Source organism: Anomalospiza imberbis, chromosome 1 (genome assembly GCF_031753505.1).
Source record: "Anomalospiza imberbis isolate Cuckoo-Finch-1a 21T00152 chromosome 1, ASM3175350v1, whole genome shotgun sequence".
NCBI lineage: Eukaryota > Metazoa > Chordata > Aves > Passeriformes > Viduidae > Anomalospiza > Anomalospiza imberbis.
Genome location: NC_089681.1, coordinates 25772403 through 25798118, shown reverse-complemented (window position 1 = coordinate 25798118; position 25716 = coordinate 25772403). Strand labels below are relative to the sequence as shown.

The window sequence follows — 25716 nt, the reverse complement described above, 5'->3', positions numbered from 1 at the left end:
AGGCCCCTATACATTGCATATCTTGTCCTTTCACCTCAGAAATTCTCCAGCTGTTTTAACAACTGTAAATACAACCTTTCTGAAGAATCTTGGAGAATCTTGTTCATTGATACTCTGCTATCCAAGCTATTAGCTTGAATTTAGTAACAACAGTCCAAAACCTCAGCAGTCTACAAGAGCTGTTGGACCAGGAGGAAAACCTGGAAATTCTCACAGTGATAGCAGAAAAACTCACCTGAGGATAAAACAGTCAGTATATCTCCTTCAGAAAGAATTTCAACTGCTTAAGAACTGCTTAGGTCTTTTTAAAGGTGTTTGATGGATAAGATTTGATGTGCCCTGATGCAAACACTCACAGCTTTTGTGGAGCTCAGAAGTATTGGGCTGCACTTTGTGTATCACCTGGACATTGCTGACCAGCAAGAAGATGCCAAGACAGACCCAAGAAAATATTGGCTTTGGAAGGCCAAATATTTTCAGCATGTTGCAACCACGATGACTTCAGCAGCTCTGCTTTCTTGACGCACAGATCTCGCAGTGCTGTTCCTCAGATCTGATGGAGACAACGGAGCGGCTTCAAACAGTGCAGCTCATGTTGATTGTATGCTCGGCGCTCTTGGCAGAGGGAGTGATTCTGTTTGTGTCAATTCAATTACATCAACCAGATTACTTCCTCTCATGAAGAAGGAGATCCTCCCTCTTGAAATAGGATGCAATAGAGCTACTGTCCATCTTAATCTGTACATGTTATCTGTCCATCTTTATCTGTATGGGAGACAGACTTCATACACCTGAGCAGGAAGTCTGGAAAGTTTTTCTCACTGTACTTCCAGGGTAATCTCACCAACTGCAATTTTTAGATCATTAAGATGAGCTCTCCTAATTCACAAACAGGTAATTGTTTCATAGCTTTCACGGTCAATCAAACTATTTTGAAGACCGTATTTTTACACAGTGATTGCAAAAAGTAAAGGCATGAGAGAAAGAAATGAGTCATATAATTTAAAATTACAAATTGGAGTGTAACAGCTCTTTAAGACTTTGTCTGACTTCAAAGTAGGTTTTAACAAATGAACATTCAACAAGACTGATTTAAAGGTGTAAATGAAAATATGTTTAAGAGAAAAAGAAGCTGTTTTTTCAGTTCCAAGATATTCTGTACAGTAACAATAGTATATTCTCTATAAAATGAACCACAGAGAAGTGGTTCATTATGAATCATATAATGATCATATCAACCATATCATATCATGATCAAATACCAGTTGTATCTCAGCCTCAATAGGTTTTAAATTCTTAAGATAATACCTGTGAAAGTACCTAATTAACAAAGCCTTTCTGAAAAAAGAAAAAATAGCCTGATACTAACTTCCTTTTTTTCCTAAAACAGTACTGATAACCACATTAGAAATAGCCTAAAATGAAATCCTAAGTACCTACAGTATTTTACTGAGCATTACTCTGAAGTAAATAATGGGAAGGCCTTGACAATGGTGCAATCTGTAAGTACCAAGCAGTGAAAGGAACTTTTCTTTTTTTTTTTTTTTAATAAAAGCAAGACATAGAAAACATGTCTTACAACAAGAGATATTCAAATGGTCATATATAGGAACGTCATACACGCTGTAACCAGGAAACCTAAGGAACAGAAATCAGGTTTTGCTAGAGAAACCCGTTAAATCCAGGTCATAATTTATCTTCTTCTTTTCACGTTAGGATCATATCTGCAACATAAAAATAAAATCTGTCACAAATAAGTAAAACAATTATATTCAAAGTTTATCTAGATATACAATGTGATGCAAACAGCTTTATTATATATTCATAACAAGGGAATAGCCAGTGTTCAGTCCTTTCCCTGACTACACTCCTATAATTAACTACCAGTTCCTACTATTTGAATGAAGGATGCATAAGGTACAACCTCTGTACGAACTTAACATAACCTTTAATGAAATTTTCAGATTTCCTAACTAATTACAACCTTTAAATCTGATGCATGAACAGGCTCCTCCAAGCCTTTAATGTCCCAACACTAAGCTCTTTACTGGAAAAGGACACCACAAAAAACAAAAGAGGAGGAAGGGCAAAGGGGTCCTGTATGTTTACACTGATGTACATTTGTCCACAACTCATTCAGACAAAACCTTTCTGCTGCTTCCTACTCACACATAAAGCGGATCCTTGCCCTACCTTGCCCTTTACACAGCTTCTGACTGACTTAGAAATTTAGAGCTACTTTCTGGATATACTAAACAGTTACCTGATTTACTGAAATACGCTTACAGTTTGACTCTACTTGACACTGCTATCCCTTGGCCTTCTCCATTTGTGCTTCATCTCCCAAACTCCTGTCATTTCTTTACAATTCTGATGTGTTTTGTATTCATGCATGAATAACTTACAGACAGAACTGAATGATCAGGCAGTTTTACTTCCACTAATTCTGCTTTCATTCATCAAGACTTTACGCTTAGACAGAAAAATGTGACAACTTGTGAGCAAAATTACATCATCATGTATCTAGAAAGGTATTAGAAGTCACTGTTGTTGCTATACAATTCAGACTTCAAAAATTAAATGTATACCCTTTAAAAGAAATCCTCCATTATTAACTGTTAATGAACAGAGCAGGTTGCTAATGCAGTAAGATTTTCTGAATGGCTCTAACATGTATTGATATGTTAGTATCATGTTGGTTTGACAGTGATTCAGAAAAAAAATCCTTCTTCACCATATACATTTTTTTCTACCCAAATGCACAACTTTTGGTGTTAGTCAAATTTGTGAGAGGTGAGAAGTCAAACACTGGTCACTTGTTTCTTCACATAAAAAACATAGAAAGTAATGAAGTTTTTGCAAAACAAATGAGGTCCCTGTATTGACTCTCAAAACAGTTACTTGATTTTATTGTTAGAGCATTGTAACATGTTCGTTCTAATGCCTAATGTCTTCTGGACAGCAAATTCTATGGAAGAGTCTATGGATTGGATATGGATTCTGTGGGCAGGTGAGGAGTGGGGAGATAAAGCAGATAGGAGTAGGAGATGATACACGATGGAAACCTCACATCAGAACAACAGCAGCTTCAACCCTGTCTGTGACTGGCTACAGAGATGCTGACAGTCACTAACATCTTGTCATGTTATCTCTTCTACCTCACCTCCTCCCATTTCCTATGTTAAATGAAGCCTGAATAGTGAGTTTATCTTCCAGAGAAATTGCTGAATCACTTTGACTACATTCTATATGTGGGAATACATGAAATTTTGTGAAGAACAGTCAAAGTAGCCTTTTCCAAAATCAAAATTTGTCCAAAAAATATATGATGAAAAAAACACACATTTTTCTAAGTAGAAACATAGAAATCTTACCTAAAGAGATCATCAGCAAGTGATTCTTCTCTTGCATGTCGGTTCTGTTCCTGAGAAAGTTTATTTAATATTTGATTGTTAAGGATAATTCTAATGAACCATCTAGAAAAACAATATTCCTGCACTAACACAGTTTTTCCCAAAGAAGTAAGTTCTCTCTAAGTCCTCTGTTTAGTGCATATTCACATTAGACAAGTTATTTCACTACCCAAATTTGGCTACTGCTGCCAACTAATGAAATTGCATAGTTTGTGAAAGGTGTCAATTTTGGTCAGAAATGTGTTTTTTTTTAGGTTTTAAGCACCATTAGAGATATATAATTTTAAAAATCCAATTATATAAGGGAAATTTTAATTAGCATTATCTATATTCAGGGATTAAAAAAATGAAATAGGAAGTGTTGATGCAATTGCATCTCAATCAGGCTCTGGGAACAATATGACTCATCAGCAAGTATTTTTAAGGAAACTATCAGAAAATGAAAGTGCTAGAGAACTGCCGTGGTAAGTGTTTTTTTTAGGACTTTTATACCCAAAGAGGTGCACAAAAGAAAAAATATTAAATTTATTCTTACTACATCTCTTCAGTATACTCCAATAGAGTCTTACTCATGCATTTTCTTTTCTATTCAAGAGTAGAATATCAACTGTACTGTACAACTACAGTTGTACAGCTGAACACAGTTAGCCATATAGAAATTCTTTCCAGCTCTCTGTCACATTTTTACAAGTCACAAGTTTACGTAGCGTTTATTTTACTCATCAAAAGATTGTTCTCATTTAGGTTACTGATTTTGCTTTCTATAAATATTTCTGATTATATGAGTGTTGCATGCAAAATGAATTTAAATAACCAGAAAACAATGAGTGTTACCACTGACCTCTGACATTCAATAACTTTACTACTGTACATGCTCCCATGAGCATGTGTGGACAACTAACCAGCTGAGGTTTTATTTAAAAAATAAAATCCTGAAGTACTTCAGTAATGATCACAGGTTGGTATGATCACTTACATTAGTCAAGTTTTTATTTGATCATGTTTAGAAACTAATTTCTTACCTCCATTTCTTGCCTTAACCAGTCTTCTAGCTCTGAATTCTTTTTAGCATGGTGAGCAATCAAATCTGATCCTCCAATAATGTGTGGAAGTTGTCCTGCCCCAGGGTAAGCTACCTGTTGGACAATAAATTCTTACAACAACAAGGCAAGCATAGTGCAAATAAAAGATCTATTTTAACAAATTCAGAAAGTCTATTCAGATATCACAGAAGAAAGTCAGGCAGTCTTTCTTTGATTAACATTTAAAGATCATGTTTAAAAGTGACTGAAGTTATAAAAGCATTTACAGAAAGCTATTAACTCCCTCCTTTTACCAAAAGAAACAAACAAAAATACATCTGTTAAGTTAAATATAATAAATAAATTTCATAGTGCATTAAGTAGAGTTTGAAATATCAATAAACATCAGTTTATATTTTATTGCCAGACTGCAAAAGCATATGTTACAAAACAGTGGAAATGAAACTATTATCAGAAAATTAAAACATTATCTAAAAATGAGAGCATACTCCCAGGAATAGTATTATATATACTCCCAGGAATAGTATTATGTGATCACATTCTATACACAGTATTTTACTGAAGAGCCTTTCTAGTAATCTCATACCATATGATTTTACTTTTTTATTTTATTTCTAATATAAGCTGAAGTAGTACTTTTACACTGAACACTAAGAATCATTTTGAAATTGTCTTCAGGACCCAAGGAAGCAATCATCTTACTTTTGTATGATACAGATTTAGTTCTATTTAGAAATCCAAGGTTTATTAGTTAAGATGGAAGATTCTGAATCAGCCTATGCTGTATATATAGGTCTTTGGAGAAGTGGAATTGCTAGCTTTTGGAAGTACAACCTGAAGTTACGGTAGCCATTATTTACAACTTATTCCAAGTAACAGCTTGGGATATAGGGAGTATAAGTATCTAAATAATCTAGCACAAAGTAAGCCTCTGTCAATCTGGTACTTCTTCAATTAAAAAAATACTGTTTACAGTACAATATGGTATTTAAATGGTTTCTTTCTTTAGTTATTGTCAATTTATAAAAGATCTTTAGTAACATATTTCTACAATCTGAAGGGAACACTTCTTAGTATTTTTAAATAGTGCCATCTTGTGACCATTTAAAAAACACACTAACCTTTTTGAACATTTTGAAATTTTTCTTTCCTCCATAGCTGGTATTTCCAGGGAGATGACTGCTCTGTCTTGGACGGTTGACAACTAGTGATCTAAACTCTGTCAACAGAAGCCTGCTAGGAAGATTGCTGGAGTCATCTTGCAGTTTGCTGTGGTTCTTACATGGGAAGAAAAAGGAAGAAGCATTCAAGTGTGTGAGCAGACATAGAGCATATATAACAGTACAAATTGTAGAGAAATTATCAAGAGCAGAGCTAAGCAAAAGTTAGGATTACAAAACAGGGAAAGCAGCAGCAGTGCTAGAAGCTAACATGTCTGAACTTCTCAGCATCCTTATATACCATGGATAGAGTAAATTTGCTTTGCTTGTGTTTAAACATGCATTTAAATACTCCATGGCAGACAGAGTTGAACATTTTCATCTCAGTTCTAGCCTACAGATATCCACCCAACTCTAGGGTTGTAAAATGAATTAGATTAATGAATCAAATTTTTCTTGTTCATGAGAACGCTCATATGCCAGCAAGTTTGCATGCACACTTTGCTGCCTGGGGCTACATCTATGTGGATTCCAAAGGATGTTTGGGCACAGGACAAGTTCACAAGTAACATTAAACTATGTTCAAGGACAGCTCAGCCCAGATGCAGTACAGTTGTCTTATAGTAAAATATAACTAGAAGTCCCTTAATCTGAGCTGACCCTGCAGTTTGGTATACCTGTTCAGCATTCCCTCTTCTTGGGTTTTTGTATGTAGGTGAAATGGTATTATTCTGTCCCTTGTTGACTGGCTACACTCTATCTCTTCAGAATTTTTTTAATTTCAGTTTCATTCAGCCTAGTCACCTTTTCCTCTGCCTCACTGCCACTCCAAGCAACTCTCCTCTCCTTCCTTCCTTCATCTCACCTACAAAAATTAGCATGCTATCTACTGTTGATCACTGTATATGACATCTATTTTCCCAATGCTCCATCTCTTCCATTTTAGTTGTGATCTTACAGCAGATAAGATTATACCCCTGGCAGGTCTTTAAGTAGTAATCTAAGAAACTCATCAGTAAAAGTATTAACCACATCAAAGAGTTAATACAATTACATGTAGTTTCAGTCACCTTTAAGTATCCACCCAAATACCATTACAGAAACACACAGATGAACTACTTTTTTTTCCACAGTCTACAAGCTGGACTGCACTATTCAAATTTACAGATGATTATGTTAAGGACTACAATCTTCCAAACCTCCTTTACCCTGAAATAGGATCCAAAAATACTATGTTATTGAGAGCAAAATTTTGATGTGTTTTTGTAATGCTTCTTAAAGTTTGCTGTTCAAACTTACAATTAGCTGGCTCCTTACCAAGACTGGAGACTCTTGCTTGATATTACTTTCCATTTCTGAAGTTAGAACTGATCCAAGTTCCTCTTCTTTCTATTTGATTAAAAATTATTTTAAATATAAAACTGAAATGAAATGGAAATTTAATTACATAGAATTGTTTTCTGCTCTTTATGGTAGAATAAACATATTCAAATAAATATAAATTTTTAGACAGGAAAGAATCTGCCCTGTACTTTAATTTTTTTATGATTTTATGCACACTCTAACAATTGATGGAGACTTTCTCTATTAAAAAATAACTACTACTTGTTCACTTGGGATTTTTTTCTTTCTTTCTTATACACTAGAGTAAGTCTTGTCCATCTGTACAATCTTCAAAGTTCTGGCAGGTTCTGGAAAACTGTAAAAGCTTTTGAATATAAAAAGTAACATTTTCAATTTGATATTTGAAGTGTAAATGTGTGTAAATGTGTTCATTATCAGGACAAGAAAGTGTTCTGCAGGTTGATTTAAACTATTAAACTATAGTTTAAAACTAGATTTGCATTACCTCATTTATTTTCAATGACTGATAAAATACCAAATCAGCTTTATGCACCCTGTAGGTTTTGAGTCAATTACTCACATTCTTTGTCTTGCCAGATATACAAGGTTCATCTATACTTAGAGAAAATACTTATCATATTTGCCTGGGGAGCTTTATCATGAAATCTCCTTCCTAGTCCACTGGAAATGTATTTTACATGAATAAAGTAGGTAATTATTAAACCATGAAAAGACTTATTTTCAGCAGAAATCTTTAAGTACATATCTGCTAAAGTACCAGTTTACCTGCATATAAAATTTTTTTCTCCTTCAGAATCCTGACAAGAAGTTAGACTAGAAAAACTTTCCAAGCACCAAGCAACAAAATTCAATAGACTATTCTAAGCATCAATTGTAGTCCATCAGTATGCTCAGACCTAATAAAAACTACCTACTGTCTGATAGTACAAAAAGCAAGAAACAAAATTCTCTAAATTATAGGATTTGTCTTTTAAAGTTTGCTTGTCAGTAACACACACAAAAAAAGAGCATTATAATGAAGTCCACACTTTGCCAGAAGCAAGCTCCAGTAAAGCATCAACAAGGTGTCAAGCTGGTCTGACCTAAGGATGCATAGACAATTCCTAATTCTTATGTGGTCCAAGGAATCTTACAAAGTCCAGTTAATCATGCATTCAAACTTTTAAACACTTAAACACTGCCTACAATGTAAATGGACTGGATAGTAACCATTAAAATATATATTCTAAATAAACAAAAAACCCCTTTTGCTCTTATTCCTATTGCATTGTTAATAATCTAGACTTCTCAACGTTGTTTTCATTTACAAACCTGCTTTTTCTTCAACAAAGTGACCACTGTTAACTCAAGGTGTATTGTTTTCTTCATACCTCTTAGAAAATTTCCTTAGTGTCAAAATCAAAAACAGAAAAATAATCACAAAAACACAAGCTGTATTTTGGTTTTGCTGTTGTTTTGTTGGTTTTGGTTTAAAATTTCTCATACAGGAATTTTAATAATCATTTCATACAACATCAAAAGACTCAAAAGATGTTGGACACTACTGTGGTATTCAACAGAAGAGGTCAACTAGAAGTTTCTTTAGAAAATGAATTACAAAAAGATAATTGAGTACTATCTTAGTATAAATAACAATATTATAATTAACACAGCAACAAGCAGTATGAGAAATTTTTCTTGGACCAGGGATATATTCTCCTATTCTATTTACAGTATATAAAGTAAAAAAAAAAAAAAAAAAAAAAGAGGAAAAGTTCAGAATACAAGCAGCTTTCAACAAACAAATTAAAAAATAGTCAAAAGAATGAAAAACATTTAGGTAGATGCAAAACTGCAATGTTCACATGTAAAATATTAGAAGATTAATCATTCTAAACTAAAAATTGATGTATGAGATTTAAGCAAACATTTTACAAAGCCACTTTCTGTATGCAGGCAACCTCCTCCTTAAAGGAGTTAATTGCATCCTTCTAACAAAGTTGCAAATTTCAAGATTAGGCACCTGAGAAGAATATAAAACTTACCACTACTTTATTCTCCTCTCGATGATTTACATTTACTTCTGGAATCCTGCTTCCTTTGGCTTCCAAACATTGTTTTTTTCGTTTACTGCTTTGAGCTTCCTGGTCATGATCTGCTATTTGATCTTCCCAGTCTATGTCTTCACTTCCAAACACAATTTCTAGTGCTTCTGTATCTTTAGATAAATCATCTAATTCCTTTCTCTTTTTTGGTGCATGATTTTCACTAGAAGTGGTTTCAGTGCCTGTTCTATCACTTGTTAGTTTGACACTTTCCCTCATAGGCTTTATACCCATATCTTCTGCAAAATTTGGGTTTGGGTCAAGGATGTTATTTTTCTTTTGATGCTGTTTAGCTTCACTGTTGCAGATCAATGAAGTTGTAGATTCAGTGCACTTGGGAAGAGGCGATGACCTTTCCTCCAATTTTGCTAGTTTGGGTACAGATGTTTCATCTTCTTCAGCTCTTTCCCTGAGCCAGAAATAAATGACAAAAGAAAGAAATTACAAAAGCCTTTTTGAGTATGATTAGCTGTACCCACAACATAACAGCTTCTGGGGTTTTAGGGACTGCATTGTGAAATTTAAAGTACCCTCGAGGAAAAGGTTTCCATTCTAGGAGTTTGATCTAAAAATTACCTTTTTAAGTATGTGTCAAATTAAAAGTACATTGCTTGAGTTAAAATTTTCCAGAAACATCACAAACATACCAATAAGGGAAGTAATGTCAAGGACATTTCAACATACCTTTTTCTAGAAACCTGGAAGTAATTTGTAATTGAGTTTGACTGGTGACGTGAAGCACTCTCACGAGGCTTGCCAGCTTCTGAAATTTTAGATGGTGAGACAGGCTGACTTCTTTGACTGAACCCAGATATTCTGTTCCCTCTAGGTATCGATGTTCCTGCATTTACACTGCCACTTGTGGCACTGTTTTTCTTTTTGGCAGTTGTATCCTGGAAAGTCGTTTTCCTTTGTCTATGCACCTGGGAAGTATTCTCTATCTCCATACTAGATTAGAGAGGAAAGAAATGCTAAATGACACACAGGAGGTTACCAGAGATACACTGAATCAGAGATGCACTTTTTAAAAAAGCTATACCTGTACTTTGAATAAACTTATAAACACTGTGCTAAAAACAAACTGTAAAATCTGCTGTGATCAATGCATTTTTATAAGAGTGAAATGGCTCAAAAATTTTTAACAGATCAGACAGTCCAGACAGATGGCATTTCTAACCCTGTATATCTTTCCCCATGGCAATGACACAGTTCCTCTACCACAAAAGACTGCTTAATTTGCAAGTATTAGTTTAGAAATTGCCATGAATACTTTACCATGTCTGCTCTTCTGTATCAGCTATGTATAAGGTGCTGCTATCTACAGCAGCTGGCATTATGGTTTCATCCACAGCCAGACTCTGGGAAATGGCTCGGCCTACGACAGCTGATGCAGAACTTTCAGGTACAGCTGCAAGGCCAAAACAAGAGAAGAATTAGAAGGTTAATATCAAATCTGTGTTCTTTGCATGTGCTGTTGTACATTACTACCTGATCACGTGTGATCTTTGTAAAATGATCTTAAAGCAGTTTTCATTAAAAAATAAACAGATTTATTAATTAAAAAAAAACTGACAGAAATAGTTCTAAAGGACCATATTCTGGAATTCAGATTTAGTTAAATATTCTAGTGATTAAATAATGAAATTCTGCTTAAATAAAAATGAAGCACGGTAAGAAATCATATGCCAGTATGTACCTAATGTACTTAAAAAATCATGTGGTTTATATTTTATGCAAAAAATAAAATAGGTATCATGCAATATATAGATAGTGCAAAACTGTCAGAGCACAAAATTCTTTACATTTACTCCTTTATGATGATCTCTAATGTGATTATTGTATCTGGGATACAGGTTTTTTCAATTTTAAACACTGCTTCCTTTAAACTCTGATATACAGTCTGTTTACACAATTTTAGACAACTTTTAGACAGTTGAACCGTTCAGACTGGAAACAAGAATCAGCATCTCTACCAGTATTGAGTATGTCTTTATTCAAAATACATTTTCAAGTAAGTAATGTTCCTGCATGTAAAGACAAACTTAGGGGGTTTGTTCTTTGATTTTTTAAAATAAGGATAGGATTTTCTACCTGAATCAATATTTTGTAGAACAAACCAGAATCTATAAAACATAATTCTCAAAATTTCATTGCAACAAAATATACAATAATATGAAGAGGCATGAAAAGAGACAAACAAAATCTCTTTCTGTCTCTCGAAGACTTCGTTATTACCGCCTTAGCAAATACAAGCTTCAAGTCAAGACTTGGAATTTCCACTCCCAAGCTACTAATTCAGCAAATGTGGGGATCATCTCTCATTGTCTTAACTTAAGGGAAAGATTATTTTTAGTTTTGAACTGTGCAGCAGGTATCTGTATTTTCCTAAAGCAAATTCTGTCTAGAGCAAAGGACAAAAAAGAAAAAATTGCAAGTCTTAACGAATTATTTCCATTCTTATTCTCTTGATTTCTGACATTCATCTTTTACTTCCTGATTAGCCCGGTCTTTTAGGAAAAGACAGAATAGCATGGAATTCAAACTACCACATACATATGAATTCAGTGGTCACTAAAAATACCAACTTCTGATGTTTTTAAAGTACCCTTCCTTTCAAGGTCACTGTTCTATGTGTCTGCTTTTTAGACTAGTTTTAGATCCACTTTTGTATTTACATCTAAGAGTCATATAATTTTCATTGCAATTTACTGCAAAACCATTAAAAACAAATTACCCCTTTGGAGCTGTATATGTTTTTCATAGAATGTAACTCTTTTTTAGTGGTCTTGAAAAACAGAACAAATTGAACATCATAATTGATGCTCCTACACAGAAAGAAATACTGCCTCTTTGAGGCTGTTAACTTATTACTCTACTTCTTCCAATTACCTTTGGAAGCATGCTGCTTTTGAGGGTTGCAGTATTTTTCTGTAGACATGAAGATAACTGCCAATCCAATTTCTGCCTCTGGAATAGCCCTAAGATTCTTGCTGTTAATATACAAATTAAAAAAAAAAAAAAGCTTTTCAGTACAGATTCAAAAACAATTAGGCAAATGACCACAGGTATGGCAAAGTACAAAATGTTCTATTCCTCCTCCTCCAAAAAAAATCAGCCTCCAAAAAACACTACCGTTTTTCTCAATATAGTAAGTCAGCACAATTACCCTTCCTTATAGCCATGTCCTATATGTATGAACTCCCATGTTTCCTGCTGCTGTAGCCACTGTGTAGCTTCAGTAATCTGGCCCGTATATCTCTCCTTTCCTGATTTTTGGGCATTTAACCAATTATGCTCTACCTCTGATTCAAAAATGTGTGAAAAGAGACTTGAAAGATCTAACCACTTCTTAAAAGTCAGGAACCCTTTCCCCCCCCCCACCCTCCCCACCAAGTCATCTGTACTACAGTCATGAGGAGAGACTGAGTACTGTCTTCTCTACCTAGCAGGAAACTAGGTTTAGGGGAACTAGGTTTATGTGTTAGGATTGAGATTTTGTTTCATTGTTTTAATAAAACAGCATAATGATAATCCTAACATTTATAATGTATGCAGTCTGCCCTCTCAAACAAAACTACCACCAAAACAAAAAGTAATTTTCATTAAACAGAAGCTGTTCTTCAAAAACAATGTATACAAATAATTATACAACAGTGAACCACATGACCTCAAGGTGCCATCTCATCTCCTTTTGATGAAATACATATAATCAATGAAATATCATAAATTATCTGTTTTGAATTCTTAGAATATATTAATTTTAACTTCTTTAAAATAGTAGAAGAGAAACTACTTGCTGGCTGTAATTTTAAAGCAGCTTCATTACAATGAATTTTTGTAGAACTGAGTTCTACAAAAAAATAATAAAAAGACAAGAAAATGGGAATTCCATCAAATCCTCACAGAACTGCCAAGTTCTTTCTTTACTGCTTCAAGAAGTTTTAGTTACTCTGCTAAATAATTAGAACAATGTAAAAATGCCCTCTTTATAAGCAGCCTCCTGGTTAAATATGTATGTAAACACCATGACCAAGTCTCTGTAGAGGTTCTGAAATTACCCTACTGCTGTACAAGAGAACAATGCTGCACCTTTCCAAGACAGTCAGAATGGAATCAGTCCAGTTTGTCATAGAGTCAGATCCTGAGATCTGAGAGTTTGCCAAACCCACATCAACTACACAAACTTCAGGAGAAAGTAGTAAAGGCATTTCTTTTCTTCCTTCTGTCATCAACTTTACTTCCCCTCCTCCAAGAACAACTGCTGGACCCAGTTTCTTGTGCTATGAAGAGAATGCAAAAAAAAAAATAAAATCTTAGAATGCAGTCAGTTCAGAGGTATGAGAATACAGAACTATCAGTGTAGTGCTTCTCACTGATGCACTGCTGCAGATGTAATATGTTCTGTTCCTCCTCTACATTTTATCTTGCTTAGGCCACTGTACTGTAGGATAAATACACAGAAATCCTTCTTTCCTGATGAACCCAGAATGAGTGTGATTTCAGAGTGATCGAATCTGTACTTAGATACTCCTGCAATATTTCTGCAATGTAAAGCCTGATTACCTGCTTGGCAGTTAGAAATACGAAAGTTTTTCCACTGAATATTTTTTTCCTTTCACAATGCTCAGATAAATCCAAATTTTCGCTGCCAATGGAAGGCTCATCAACTGGAGGATAAAAGCTGCAAGTACAGAAAATGAAAGTTACAAAATTCAGATTCCTTAATCAGTACTGATTCAGTCCTTTCTGTTTAAGAGTAAAGTTCTGAAGTTAAAATCCTGCATTTCTCTGTTAAAACTTCTTACATAAATAATTTTCAAGAGATTGTTAAGAAACACAGCCCCCAGTTTCTCAACATCAAAGATAAGACCAAGACTTTCTACTTCAGTAACTATGAAAAAACACTTTAAGGAATGCATTCACCCAAAGTGCTGTACACATATTCACGTTCTTACTAACAATACTGACAAATGAGATTGCAACTTCGTTCTGCACTTACTCTAGGTAATAGTAAAACTCCACACAAAATGAATCATCTTGCTTCCTCTACCCTCCACATGTGGACAGTCACCCCTCATTCTCTTAACTGTGTCAAATTGTGTACCACCACACTCAAGAACAGCCTATAATATGACAGCAGACAAGTACACTTTTCTTGCTGGTGGGATATAGAAATGAAGGGATTCACTCTGCAGATTATTATTCGTCCAATATAGGGAAAGTGAGCAAGAGTTTAGCTGGGAAACATATTAGGCAAAAATAAAATTCTACCCTAAACCCTAAATTTTGTCACAGCCTGTGACCTCAGCTCCAGTTAATGATGGCCTGCCCAGAGCACAAAAAACCTCTGGAGTTGGGACATGCATCTAACTAATAATTTCAGGATACTTAAAAGATCTTTGAGCCACACATTCACTGCTACAGCAGTTCTGACAGAGCAAGCTGAAGGCATATATCAGAAAGAATGGAAACTACAGGTCAATTTTAACCAAACTATACCACATCTCTACCCAAATAGCTGTTTATGTACATAGTTTGGCTGATCACAGAACTACTTATCTTTATTCTGACAGCTGATTATATATCCTTTCCATACTAATATGCAGGAAAAAAAAAAAAAAGAAACACACCAAAAAAAATTCAGTTCAACAGCAAAGATTGGAAGATTCTAATGAAGAAATATATGAAATGCTGAAATATTGATGTTTTGGAAAAAAATTGACCTAAACATCCCTCAAACACAAAAAATAAACATATATTTAAAGCTGAACACAAAAGTAAGCACATAAATTTTCTACTTCATCCAAATATGCAATTCAATAACAATAGTCTAAAATGTGTTATGAACAGGCTATATAGTTACAGGTGACTTTAAATAATCTTCATTCTTATGCGTTTTTCACAATCAATTCTTCAAACTTTATGTACATAATGGAAATTAAGCAACCTAAATCCACCAGATTTTGAAAGGTGGGTATTCGATCTATTTCAGCAGCCTGTTCAAATCTGTTTACAAAAATATTGTTGCATTGAAACTGAGTATGTATGATAAAGCCTACTGATTTCAAGTAGAAGAATGGCAATTCACACTTTAGTTATTATGCCAGAAGATTTCTGATAGCGGATTCCATAGAGACAGTTGTTAACTTAAGAGAAATACAAGGGACAAAGTCATCGTAAAAGATGAAAGGACAGGTTAAAATGGAAAAACAACAGTTTTCACTACTTTGAAACTGGAATATAGTTTCTCTATAAATATATTTTAAAATCTCAATTTTTTAACTTCAGCATACAACTTTAACTGATTATTGTCTCCAAGAAAAACAACCCTTGGTTTTCCTTATAAACTTTTACCCAATGCTGATCTAAGCTCAACAGGCAAAAGTCTTTTGCAGTCAGGATTCTGAAGTGCTCCTCATATTTGGCCTCATAAGTTTTTAACAGTAATACCATTAACTGAAAAGATCCCCTACAACCTTGAATCTCTCGATAAATAGATTTTGATTCTTGGTGAGTTTCTGTTAAAAACTCTGTTACTTTTCTTCTTTTTCAAAGCCCTGCACTATTGACACTGGCCTGCAGTAATAAAACACATTATTTCACACAGGATTGCACTCATGCAGCCACTTGTGAAATCTTCAGTTATTGTTCTTCCTTGCACAAGTTGTCACAGAGTACCTTTCTGAGAACTGGGGAAACACCATAAAAAAATCTCAGTAAGTCCCACATTCACATAGGAACTGCAGGTTTGCTATTAAATGAAGTCTTACTGCAATCAAAAAAGATGCTTTAATTATTTTTTTCTTTTTAAGATAATGTTTCCCTAGACTCTTTGGGAGGAACTGGCTCTACAATAATAGTAAAGACTTAATTAACAGTGTCACCCAGTATTGCCATCTCAATATACTTCTTCTATGTCACCCCCAAACCACTATTGCCTCAAGCTGTCTGGTGTCCTGTGGCTATACCAGCTCAGGTCGGCTCTAGCTACAATGCACATTATAGAGACTCCCAGTCGAAGTTAGAAGTATTTTTGGAAATTTAATGAAAATAGTTGCTAAGTGAATTTTCAGCATCTTCCCACAAGCTACATTTCAAAAACACGACCTATTTAAAACACAGTGATTACTTTAAACATAAATCTATGTATTAAATCAGCTGTTTTATGTAGCTTGATGTAATACTCTCTTTGAAAGCTACATAATGTATATTGCTAGAGTAACTACTTTTAGCCAGTTCAGATTCTCTCAGCATCTTAAAAGTTAGCAAAAATACTTCAGAAAGTAAAAATATCCATCTCCTTCTTTTTCAGGGAGCACTTAAAAGCCAATTATACTGTCACTTCTGTATTAAATGGACACACATCCTGGCTGCAAGACAAAGACATTGTTTACTTGTTCCTGTAACAGACAGGAACAGCAGCATTACTACCACACATTATTTGACCAAACAGATTTCAAGTTGTACAACCAATCACTAACTTTTGATGGCTTGTATGACCTGTACTACAAAAGAAAAAAAAATCTCACAGGAAAGTATTTCAGAGAGTACTAAACAGTTCGTTAAGTTTTCTTAAGTTCTCAGAAAACAATGCAGAATTTTAAGTAGAAGGGAAAGTAGAAAGTAGAAGGAAAATTCATTCAGATTCTCTCTTTCTTCTGAAACTGAAGAACAAATGAGTTTTAAGCCACTCACAGATGACTGATGTGACATATTACATAAACCCTGCTTATGTAAAGCAGCTTCTAGAAACTAATTTCCTACCAATTGTTCCAGACTGGTATCTGTATTTTTGTAACAAGGTAGTGTCATGTTCTGTAGAATATATTTTACCACATAACAAGCACAGCTTATTGTGAATCCTCTTGTTTTGTTTCTATTTCCATGTGTGCACCAGAAGCTTGTTTAGTGTCAGCCTCAGTCTTCAAACTATTCCATCAATGGCTACTATCACACCTACTAAAGAAAATAAATTGCCATTTCCTAACATATATGTGTATTTATGACCATATGAATGTATATACATAGTAGGAATTTCTTACCTGTATAAACCATGTGTTCATACAATTAAAAACCACAACCCTCAAACAAAACACAAATGTCTCCCTTTTCAAGGTAAAATGAGTAGCAATATGGGCTCAGATGAAATTGTCACATACAATATTGTGACTATTTTACATTTTCTCACATTGAGAAAATAACCAGAAGAGATATTCTGCAGTATTTATTGATTCCAAATTAAGAATTCCCTTTTGCAGTTAATTTAACCATGAAAACAATGAATATTTTATTCTCATTTAGTGAAAGCCAGTGCACGTTAGTCTCACTTCATCTCTCAATAGATAATTAAAAACCTCGTCTATTTCAGAGAATTCAATGGTCAGGCTAACACTGTTCTGACCAAAGATTACAGTAAACTCAGTAATGAACAGCACATTGGGAAAATATGTCTACATAATGAAATAAACTTGATACAATTTCTTTTATAAAAGTGTAATTTCTTTATTTTTATGTATCAATTCCAAGAAGTGTTTGAAGCAACATTTAGATAGCAACAAAACAAATTCCTTTTCACAGACAATAACATCTCTAAGCATAAAGCCAACTCCAGAGCTCATTTTATAACTCTACAGATGAGAACAGTAAAATTGCTGGAATATTAAAATGTTAATCATATTAAGCATACTTCTGCAAATAAAATTACTATGAATTGTGCCTTATGTTAAAAATTATCAGATAAATGTGTAGTTATCTGATAATCTCCCATAAATTTCATTCTGCAACACAGTAAACATGATGATTTGGCAACTTACCTTTCGTGATTTGGCAACTGTTGCCTGGACTGAATAGCTCTGATTAATTCAGGAAAAAACTCTGGTTTTATAATTGGTCGAGCACAAATCAAAGCACATATAGTCTGAAAAGCCAGAAAATACAAATTTACTGCATAGAAAAAGTTCAAATAGAATATGGTTCGACTGACATTAGCTTTTTAAGATCTAAGATGTGGAAAATATCAAACAAATAAAGCAGTACTGATTTTTGCTTCTAGGATTGTTTTGCTTCTAACAGCTTAGCTTTTAATCAGTGTCTTGGTTGAAGTTATGAAAATGTAGAAGGCAATGGATGAAAATCACTAAGTCTTCAAAACTGGCTTTTTTTGTTTTCTTTCCCTTTAACCTCCTGTTGACATACACATCTTCTAAACTCAGAAAAAGAAGAGTTGACTACAGTTTTGTAGAGAAAAATCTTGAACAGGTCTAGAATTTAATTAGCAGTCGTAGGAAAACTGCAAAGCAATGCTATCAACAGGCAAAAGCTCAACATACCTTAACAGTAACTTTTACTGATACCATTACAAGGTGGGTACATTCTTTTGTCCACTCATTCACTACAAGGCCTCCAAGCTGCTGGATGGCTTGATTTAAAGCATTTTTCTGAGCCACATCTAAACATGAGGAGCAGACAACCAAAGGTTCATATTCCACTCTGCAAAGAACAAATAAAAGAGAATTGCTTAAGTTAATTCAGCCAATCATTATGATAAACAGGGCTGACTTAACTATCACATTTTGTATCTAATGGAAATCTGAAGGAAAAAAAATAAAAGATACATACTCTAATCTAGATCAAAGTAAAATCTTCCTGCTTTAAAAATTCCTGAAGAAACAAAACACTAATTTTTATTTAGAAAAATTAATGACAATTTGACCTGATGTCTGAAATATTTCTATGGACTTGTGGCTCTTTTACAGACATCACATAGAATTAGTGCCTCAAGAATAGTGCAAGGTCTGGGAATATCAAAAGAAATTTGAGTGTGTCCCTCCAAAAGCAAAAGCATGCTCAACAGGACAGGTCACCAACAGATCAATACTTAAAAAACACAAGTGTCATAAAATGCAATTTCAAGTAACAGTTTCCTAACATACCCATTATCCTTGACCATAAACCTTTATATATATTTTAGATCTTCTATATCAAATTCCATATCAAAAATTATTTCATTTTTAGATTATTTAAATTTCTTTCTACTTTGTAGTCTTTCTAGTACAATAGCCATGATGTATCCGGTCTCATGGTTTGATTCCTGTATCAAGTTTCAGGTATGCTTACATAAAATATTAAAAAATAATTTATTGTAATAATTGGAGAAAAATGCCAAGTTTTTTCTAACAATAAACAATAGCAGCAGCATTGATAAAACTGAGTAAAATTTTAAGGCACAAAGCCACCTTCTGGTTACTTTAACATTGATTTTAATGGCCATTAGACTTCTTCTATTTATCTGCTACTTCATTTCTAGAAGTGCTTCCTGCAAATAAACAGATAGCACTGGCTACCATGTTAAATTTGGAAAAAAAAATCAAGTTGGGTTAACATCCTCCTGCAACATCAGGTCGTTTCTCATTACATTATGAATAGCTAACAAGGACTCCAACAAACTCTAAACCTTTCTCCCTTCTTCTCATTTGGTGTAGGATTTTGTTCTTTGCCTAAGAGAGCCTGAAAATACTCACTGTACATGACAGGTTATCTTTTAAAATGCCAATGTTTTCTTATCTACAATTTCAATCACCTAGTGTCAAAATAAATTATGTAAAAATATGATGGAAAACTATTTCAGAAGCAGGTGTGGAACACAGGCAAAATACTACTTACCTCCTTTGCTTTCTAAAAATAAATCATTGCTTTATCATTTGCAAAGGTGCATGATGCCTAAAATACTCTTCTAAAAAATTAATTTTTCACTTGGTATTTTATAATCAAAACATTTACCTAAACTTGCTTTCAAAGACTCCAAAGTTGATTCTGTCACCAGACTGCAAAGACACTGAAGTACCATTGAGGTTTGATCCATTAACAAAAGTACCATACTTGGATGTATCTCTTACTGTTAATATAGGTACTGAGAGAGACTGACTCTGAAAATAAACATAAACAAGTAATCATAGTCTAGCAGAATGAGACAGCTTTATCAGAAAAAGGTTACTATCATTATGAATCAAAGCAGTGGATAAATAAGAAGCAGCCCAAAAAATATCATCTTAAATAAAGACTTTGGACAATGAGGCTTGCTATATGTAATTATTTATCTTCTGGTTTTTGCTGTAGAGGAATGAGAGAAAATATACATGTTTTTAGCTTTAGAACTTTAGTGCTTCTTATGCTTAGTCTTTTTGGAGATAGTACTTCATCTTTCTGGAGACTGCATGGCAGTCATTCATTGCCCCAAAGCCTGAGCTAGTGCAATTTAGCAAGGCTCTGAGATTTATTATGTTTTTACCTACCACTCAGTTCTATCCTGGGCATTGGGCTGAATAGCAAGTAAAAGCCTAAGGTCACCTGAGGGCACTTTCTTACGCTTCCTTCCATGAAGAATGCTAGAGACACCAGCATCTCTTGAGAAGAGGTTAGATACTGTCAGATTTCCAAAGTGGCTCACAAGCCAATGAGAACACTGACAGCTTGCTTTTATGAAACTCTGCCATGCAATTATATGCTACTACACAGAATGGGTAAGGTGTGAAGGGACCACTGGAGGTGATCTAATCCAACCTGCCTGTTGAAGCAGGTTTCCTTATAGAGCACTGTTCAGGATTGTCTACAGGCTCCTTTGGAGTATCCAGAGGTGGAGACAGACTCCATAACCTCTCTGGGCACTCTGTTCCAGTGCTGAGTCACTCTCGCAGTAAAGTTCTTACTCACGTTCAGGTGGAACTTTCTGTGTTCCAGTTTCTGTCATTGTCTTTTGTCCTACTGTTTGGCACCACCAAGAAGAGCCTGGCTTCACCCTCTTGACACCCTACCAGTTACTGACAGACATGGATGAGGTCCCTTCTAAGTCGTCTCTTCTCAAGGCTGAACAGGCCCAGATCCCTCAGCCTTTCCTCACAACTGAGATGCTCCTGTCCCTTCATTATCTTCATAGCCCTCCACTGGACTCACCCAATATTTGCAGTATTAAACAGACAAATCTATTTTACATGTTTTATTTTAAACACCACATAAGGTCACATAAATGAAATTTCTGCTGACTGGCTTTAAAACATCCATAAATATCACAACACTTAGTAACAGTAAATTGCTGATTGCTAATTCTCTTTGGTACATTTTTATTTTCCATGCCCTAAGCAAATACAGAATTAATGATGTGAAATGAAACAGAAACTAAGTCTGCAGTAAAACAACAGAAGCACTTTCCAGAACCTAAAATTTGTCTGTGTAATTAAACTTAATTGCATCATTTTCCTATGACTATTTCAATACAAATTCCTAGTGAATCTTCACTCTGGGATAAAAGGAAGCTTGGATTACTAAAATTATGCCACTAAATTAATCAACGAAAGCAAACAAACCTAAGGGGAAAAAAATAAATTTCAAGATAAAAAAAAAAGACAGGTGATCAATGGTTCTACTCCAAGCATAAAACTGGTGAGAGCAAAATGAGAGTATGCATGGTCACGCAGCCTGAATTATCCCCAGAGTGCACTGATAATGCAGTAAAATGGTGGCTACTTACAGGGCTTGTTTCAGGCCGACTTACGGTCAGAACTGCATGACTTCGACTGATAGACTGATCATCCTGAATTAAAATTGTGCAGTTTCTGCGTCCAACAACATATTCTACACCACTTAAGAGCCGATATGGCTCCCCTGGAAATAAACAAGAGAGAGAAATATACCAGCTTAGAAAAAAACCCCACCAAAACACCTGAAGTACATCGGAGAGACATTGAGAAGTTTGTAGTACATCTAAATCTCAGCTTTGCCATGCATCATTTATGGCCAGAGCACGGTGCCAATAATGCCAAGGTTGTGGGTTTTATCCCCATGTGTGCCATTCACTTAAGAACTTTACTCAATGATCCTTCCAACTTAAAATATTCTGTGACTCTGAATTCTGTGATTCTAATTAGAATTATCCATTTAGCTTACAGACAAAACATATCTCTTTCTTTCTTGCTCCCTTGCTCTATCCATTATAAAAGGATACACTTTATGATAAACAAAGCAGTTTCAGAAGTGGTAGCACACTTTTTTCAAGGAAAATATATTTTTACCAATACTTTCTTGGAGATTAGGTGTAACATCTAGAAGAAAAAAAAAACACAATGTAAAATAGGTTTTCTAAAACACCTTTGTAAGGATACATAATTTTTTTAGCTTATATTATTTATTCACATAACTGATTAAGATGTTCAGAGGAAAAGGTCCTCCTGATGAATGTAAGGAGATCTTCCTGTAAATCAAATTGAAACTTAGTAAGTTCAGTCTCTGACCAATGCTTATGCTTTAGCCTATGCTTTGCACCTGCCACCTGGAACCCATGGTGGCTTCCCAGTGAATGGCTTGACTCTCTCCCAAAGGTGTGCTACCACTGGTCAGCAGAAACAAAAATGTTTCTTGATGAATATGAGTATATACAGATAAATTCCAGTTATCAACCCTGGCAAACAACTTTTCAAATATGAACTGTGCAGAAATGATCATTCTGAATAGAATGAAGAGTGTTTTGATTCACTAAAGGGTCTCCAGGTAGTAAGAGGTAAGTCAGTTCATTTCAACATGATTAGGTGCTGTATCCACCAGGAAATAAATCAAACATCCAAAATCTCCTCCCAGTGAAAGAGGAAATAGAGCAGATGCAGTTGTGTTAAGTCTGTTCCTTATAAGCACTTAGGAAGAAATATATGTATTATATGACACCTATTATTAAAGCTCCTATGGACAAGAAAACGAAGAAAAGTATAGAAGAGATTTAGTTTCAAAACTCTTCATGCCAGAATCGCCATGAAGTTCAACACATGGTCCTTGAAACATCAACACAATAGTTCCACATCGTTTCTGAGGCTGCAGCCTCAGAGTTCAACTCTCCACGTATTTCAAAGCAGGACTCTGGAACCCGCAGCACCCTTAGACATCCCACACAGGTTCGAAAAGAAGCCCTGCTAGGTTTAACGGGCGCTGTGGTCGGCAGTGCTCCAGGGAAATACGGAGGCTTCGCCGTGGACGAACGGCCCAGGCGACCAGGACTTAGACCACCATCGGCCCGAAGCAGCACGGACACACAAGCCCGGCCGGAGCCAGCCCCGTGGAAGCTAACACGGCGGCACGCCCGGGCACCGGCGCAGGGGACGGTCCGGGCGGGGCGGGGAGGGGGCCCGCGGTGCCCGGGCCCAGCCCGCCGGAGCGGCGCAGCGGTCTGGCGTTCCCTCACCTTTTCCCGAGGCGGGCACCAGCTTCCACATCCTGGAGCTCCGCCCGGCAGCCTCCAGCGACCCGGACAAGGCCAGGCCGGGAAGAGAAAATCTCGGGATCTGCCAAGGCCGCCGCGATCCCGCGCGCCGGGGCGGGCTAAGGGGAGGGACGCGACAGAGGGCGCCGCCTACTGGCCTCGCGCTGCCTCTGCAGCGGTGTGCCGGCGCGCGTGCGCGGGGCGGGGCCGGGGGCACAGAGGCGGAGCCAAGGCGGGGCCGGGCAGGGGCAGGGGCCGGGCAGGGGCGGAGCAGGGACAGGGGTCGAGGCGGGGCCGGGGCGGGGCCGAGGTGGGGCCGGACAGGGGTCGAGGCGGGGCCGGGCAGGGGCCGAGGCGGGGCCGGGCAGGGCCGGGCAGGGGCCGAGGCGGGGCCGGGCAGGGGCCGGGCAAGGGCCGAGGCGGGGCCGGGCAGGGGTCGAGGCGGGGCCGAGCAGGGGCCGGGCAGGGGCCGAGGCGGGGCCGGGCAAGCGCCGAGGCGGGGCCGGGCAAGGGCCGAGGTGGGGCCGGGCAGGGGCCGAGGCGGGGCCGGGCAGGGGTCGAGGCGGAGCCGGAGCGGGGCCGGAGCGGGGCCGGGCAGTGGTCGGGGCGGGGCCGGGCAGTGGTCGGGGCGGGGCCGGAGCGGGCGCTTTTCCGCGCCTCTCGCCTGTGCTCATGTCGCGGCTGTCATCATACGCTCCGTGTCAGCGTAGATCGGGGCTGGCATTTCACAGGAGCCACCTCTGTGGCCCCCCGCGACTAAAACCTGGCCGTGCAAAACTAATACATTCAGTCATATCATCGTGTTCACTTTCACCATAGAAATACAATGATTATTTCGCAGGTGGCTGTTTGGCACATCTGCATTTTCCAGCGCGTGGTTTGTAGTTTGTTTCCTCTTGCTAGCATTGTTCCGGTGAAGCTTCCTAAATTCTGTAGTATTTGGCACGGTAAAAGCTTCCCTTGAACTATATACACTCTGTTTCTCCAACTTTTTTTTTTTTTGGTTTATTTCCTGAGGTTCTCTCTTTGTTGTAGTTTTGTTTTATTTTTCTGTAATTACAAATGCCTTGAGACTCAGTGTGGTTGAATTAACTGTTTGTAATGACATGTTACTATGTAAGTCTTTGAGCAACTCTCTAACTCTTACCAGATATTTTCCATATGCTGCTTTAATGGTAAATGTGGCAACTACTGCCCAGCAGTGTAGCACTATTGCTTCAATGCCTGCCAGACCGTGTGCAGACCTTACAAAGATGTTACTTTAGAGCTTTCTGTACCAGCAGAGCATCAACAATTTTTTTCCTAAGTGCTGAACATTTAGAAAAAATAGCTGTTTCGCCATTTTATACAGGGCAATGATGACTAAGCTGTAGGATTTAAATTCTTCCTCTGAACTCCCACAGCAATGTGTAAGCAGTTTATCTGGAATTCTAAACTCAGAAGTTGATAGCACAGACCCACTGATAGATTTGTTGTCTTTCATGCCAAGATTTGTAACTGCATGGATTCATCAAGTGTAGTGTCCTCCCTTCAAAACCTGAAGCTTTATTAAATCTGTTGGTTCTTACAGCTACTATGCTACTTCCCCAAGCCCTTACCCTTCCTTATGAGTAGATACGAGTCTGCAGGTTTCTGTGTCTGGTTACCAAGGCTGTGCAAATGGGTGAGAATCAGTCAGTCATTACTTTTTCCATCTGTCAGTCTCTGTGCTCAACACAGATAAATCAAGCATTCTCCAACTCTCGCAGCTGGAACTGAAGGCACCGGGGCAGTGGCTGTGGCTGAGGAGATGCCCCTGTGTTGTTCCAAAAATAGGTTCTTTCACCTGGTGTGCAAGAAGCCAAACCAGATTTGATTTATTTACAGTTTTGTGCAAAAAGGCAAATCCACAAGGCTAGCACAGGGAAACCAAAACTTTTCACTATTTAAACATTTTAACAAGGTCATTCATGTTCATTGGCTACCAGTTACCTAGTTCTCTTATTAATTAGCATTCTATCTTCAATTGGTTAATGATTCTCTCACTCCTCATGTTGTTTAGTCCATATACTCACTCGTTCTCTTCTTTTGGGTCAGTGGGCAATCTCCCCCGTCAGAAATACCCAGTCAAAGCTGACATGAGCGAAGATGTGGAGTTACCTTTATTAGTTTTTGTTTATCATGTGGATTCTGCCAAATGCCCTTGGTAGCCCATAAATTTTGCATTCTTTGTGTCCACTGTCAGTAGTACATCCCTCTTCCCAAGTTTTGTTAATCTCTCTCTAGGTCTGAGATCACTAAAACATGTCAAGCCCTAAATCATAGCAAGGCAATTCCACCGACGAATAATTTGTTTTTCATCTGGACATCGCTTAGAGCTTGTTTGCTCCTTTCTTGTTGATTAGGTTTGAAAGTATACAAAGATCAAACATC

General features: G+C 36.7%; 1 protein-coding gene across 2 annotated transcripts; it reads right to left on the bottom strand.

The window, feature by feature from the left end:
* Positions 1-1527: 1527 nt before the first annotated feature.
* NBN (nibrin) lies at positions 1528-23429 on the bottom strand. 2 transcript variants are annotated; one of them, XM_068185319.1, is made up of 16 exons: positions 23287-23429; positions 21589-21722; positions 19845-19990; positions 18395-18554; positions 17879-17982; positions 13629-13746; positions 13155-13345; positions 11955-12055; positions 10341-10473; positions 9750-10013; positions 9006-9474; positions 6934-7005; positions 5578-5733; positions 4436-4549; positions 3375-3424; positions 1528-1724 (listed from the first exon to the last, which is right to left on the bottom strand). In XM_068185319.1, exons 1-16 carry the CDS (start codon positions 23315-23317, stop codon positions 1694-1696), a joined length of 2274 nt encoding a protein of 757 aa, XP_068041420.1. In that variant the 5' UTR covers positions 23318-23429; the 3' UTR covers positions 1528-1693. The 2 variants fall into 2 exon arrangements, with proteins under 2 accessions (XP_068041420.1, XP_068041427.1); XM_068185326.1 differs by lacking the exons at positions 1528-1724; positions 3375-3424; positions 4436-4549; positions 5578-5733 and having other exon boundaries at positions 6935-7037.
* Between the last annotated feature and the right edge of the window lie 2287 nt (positions 23430-25716).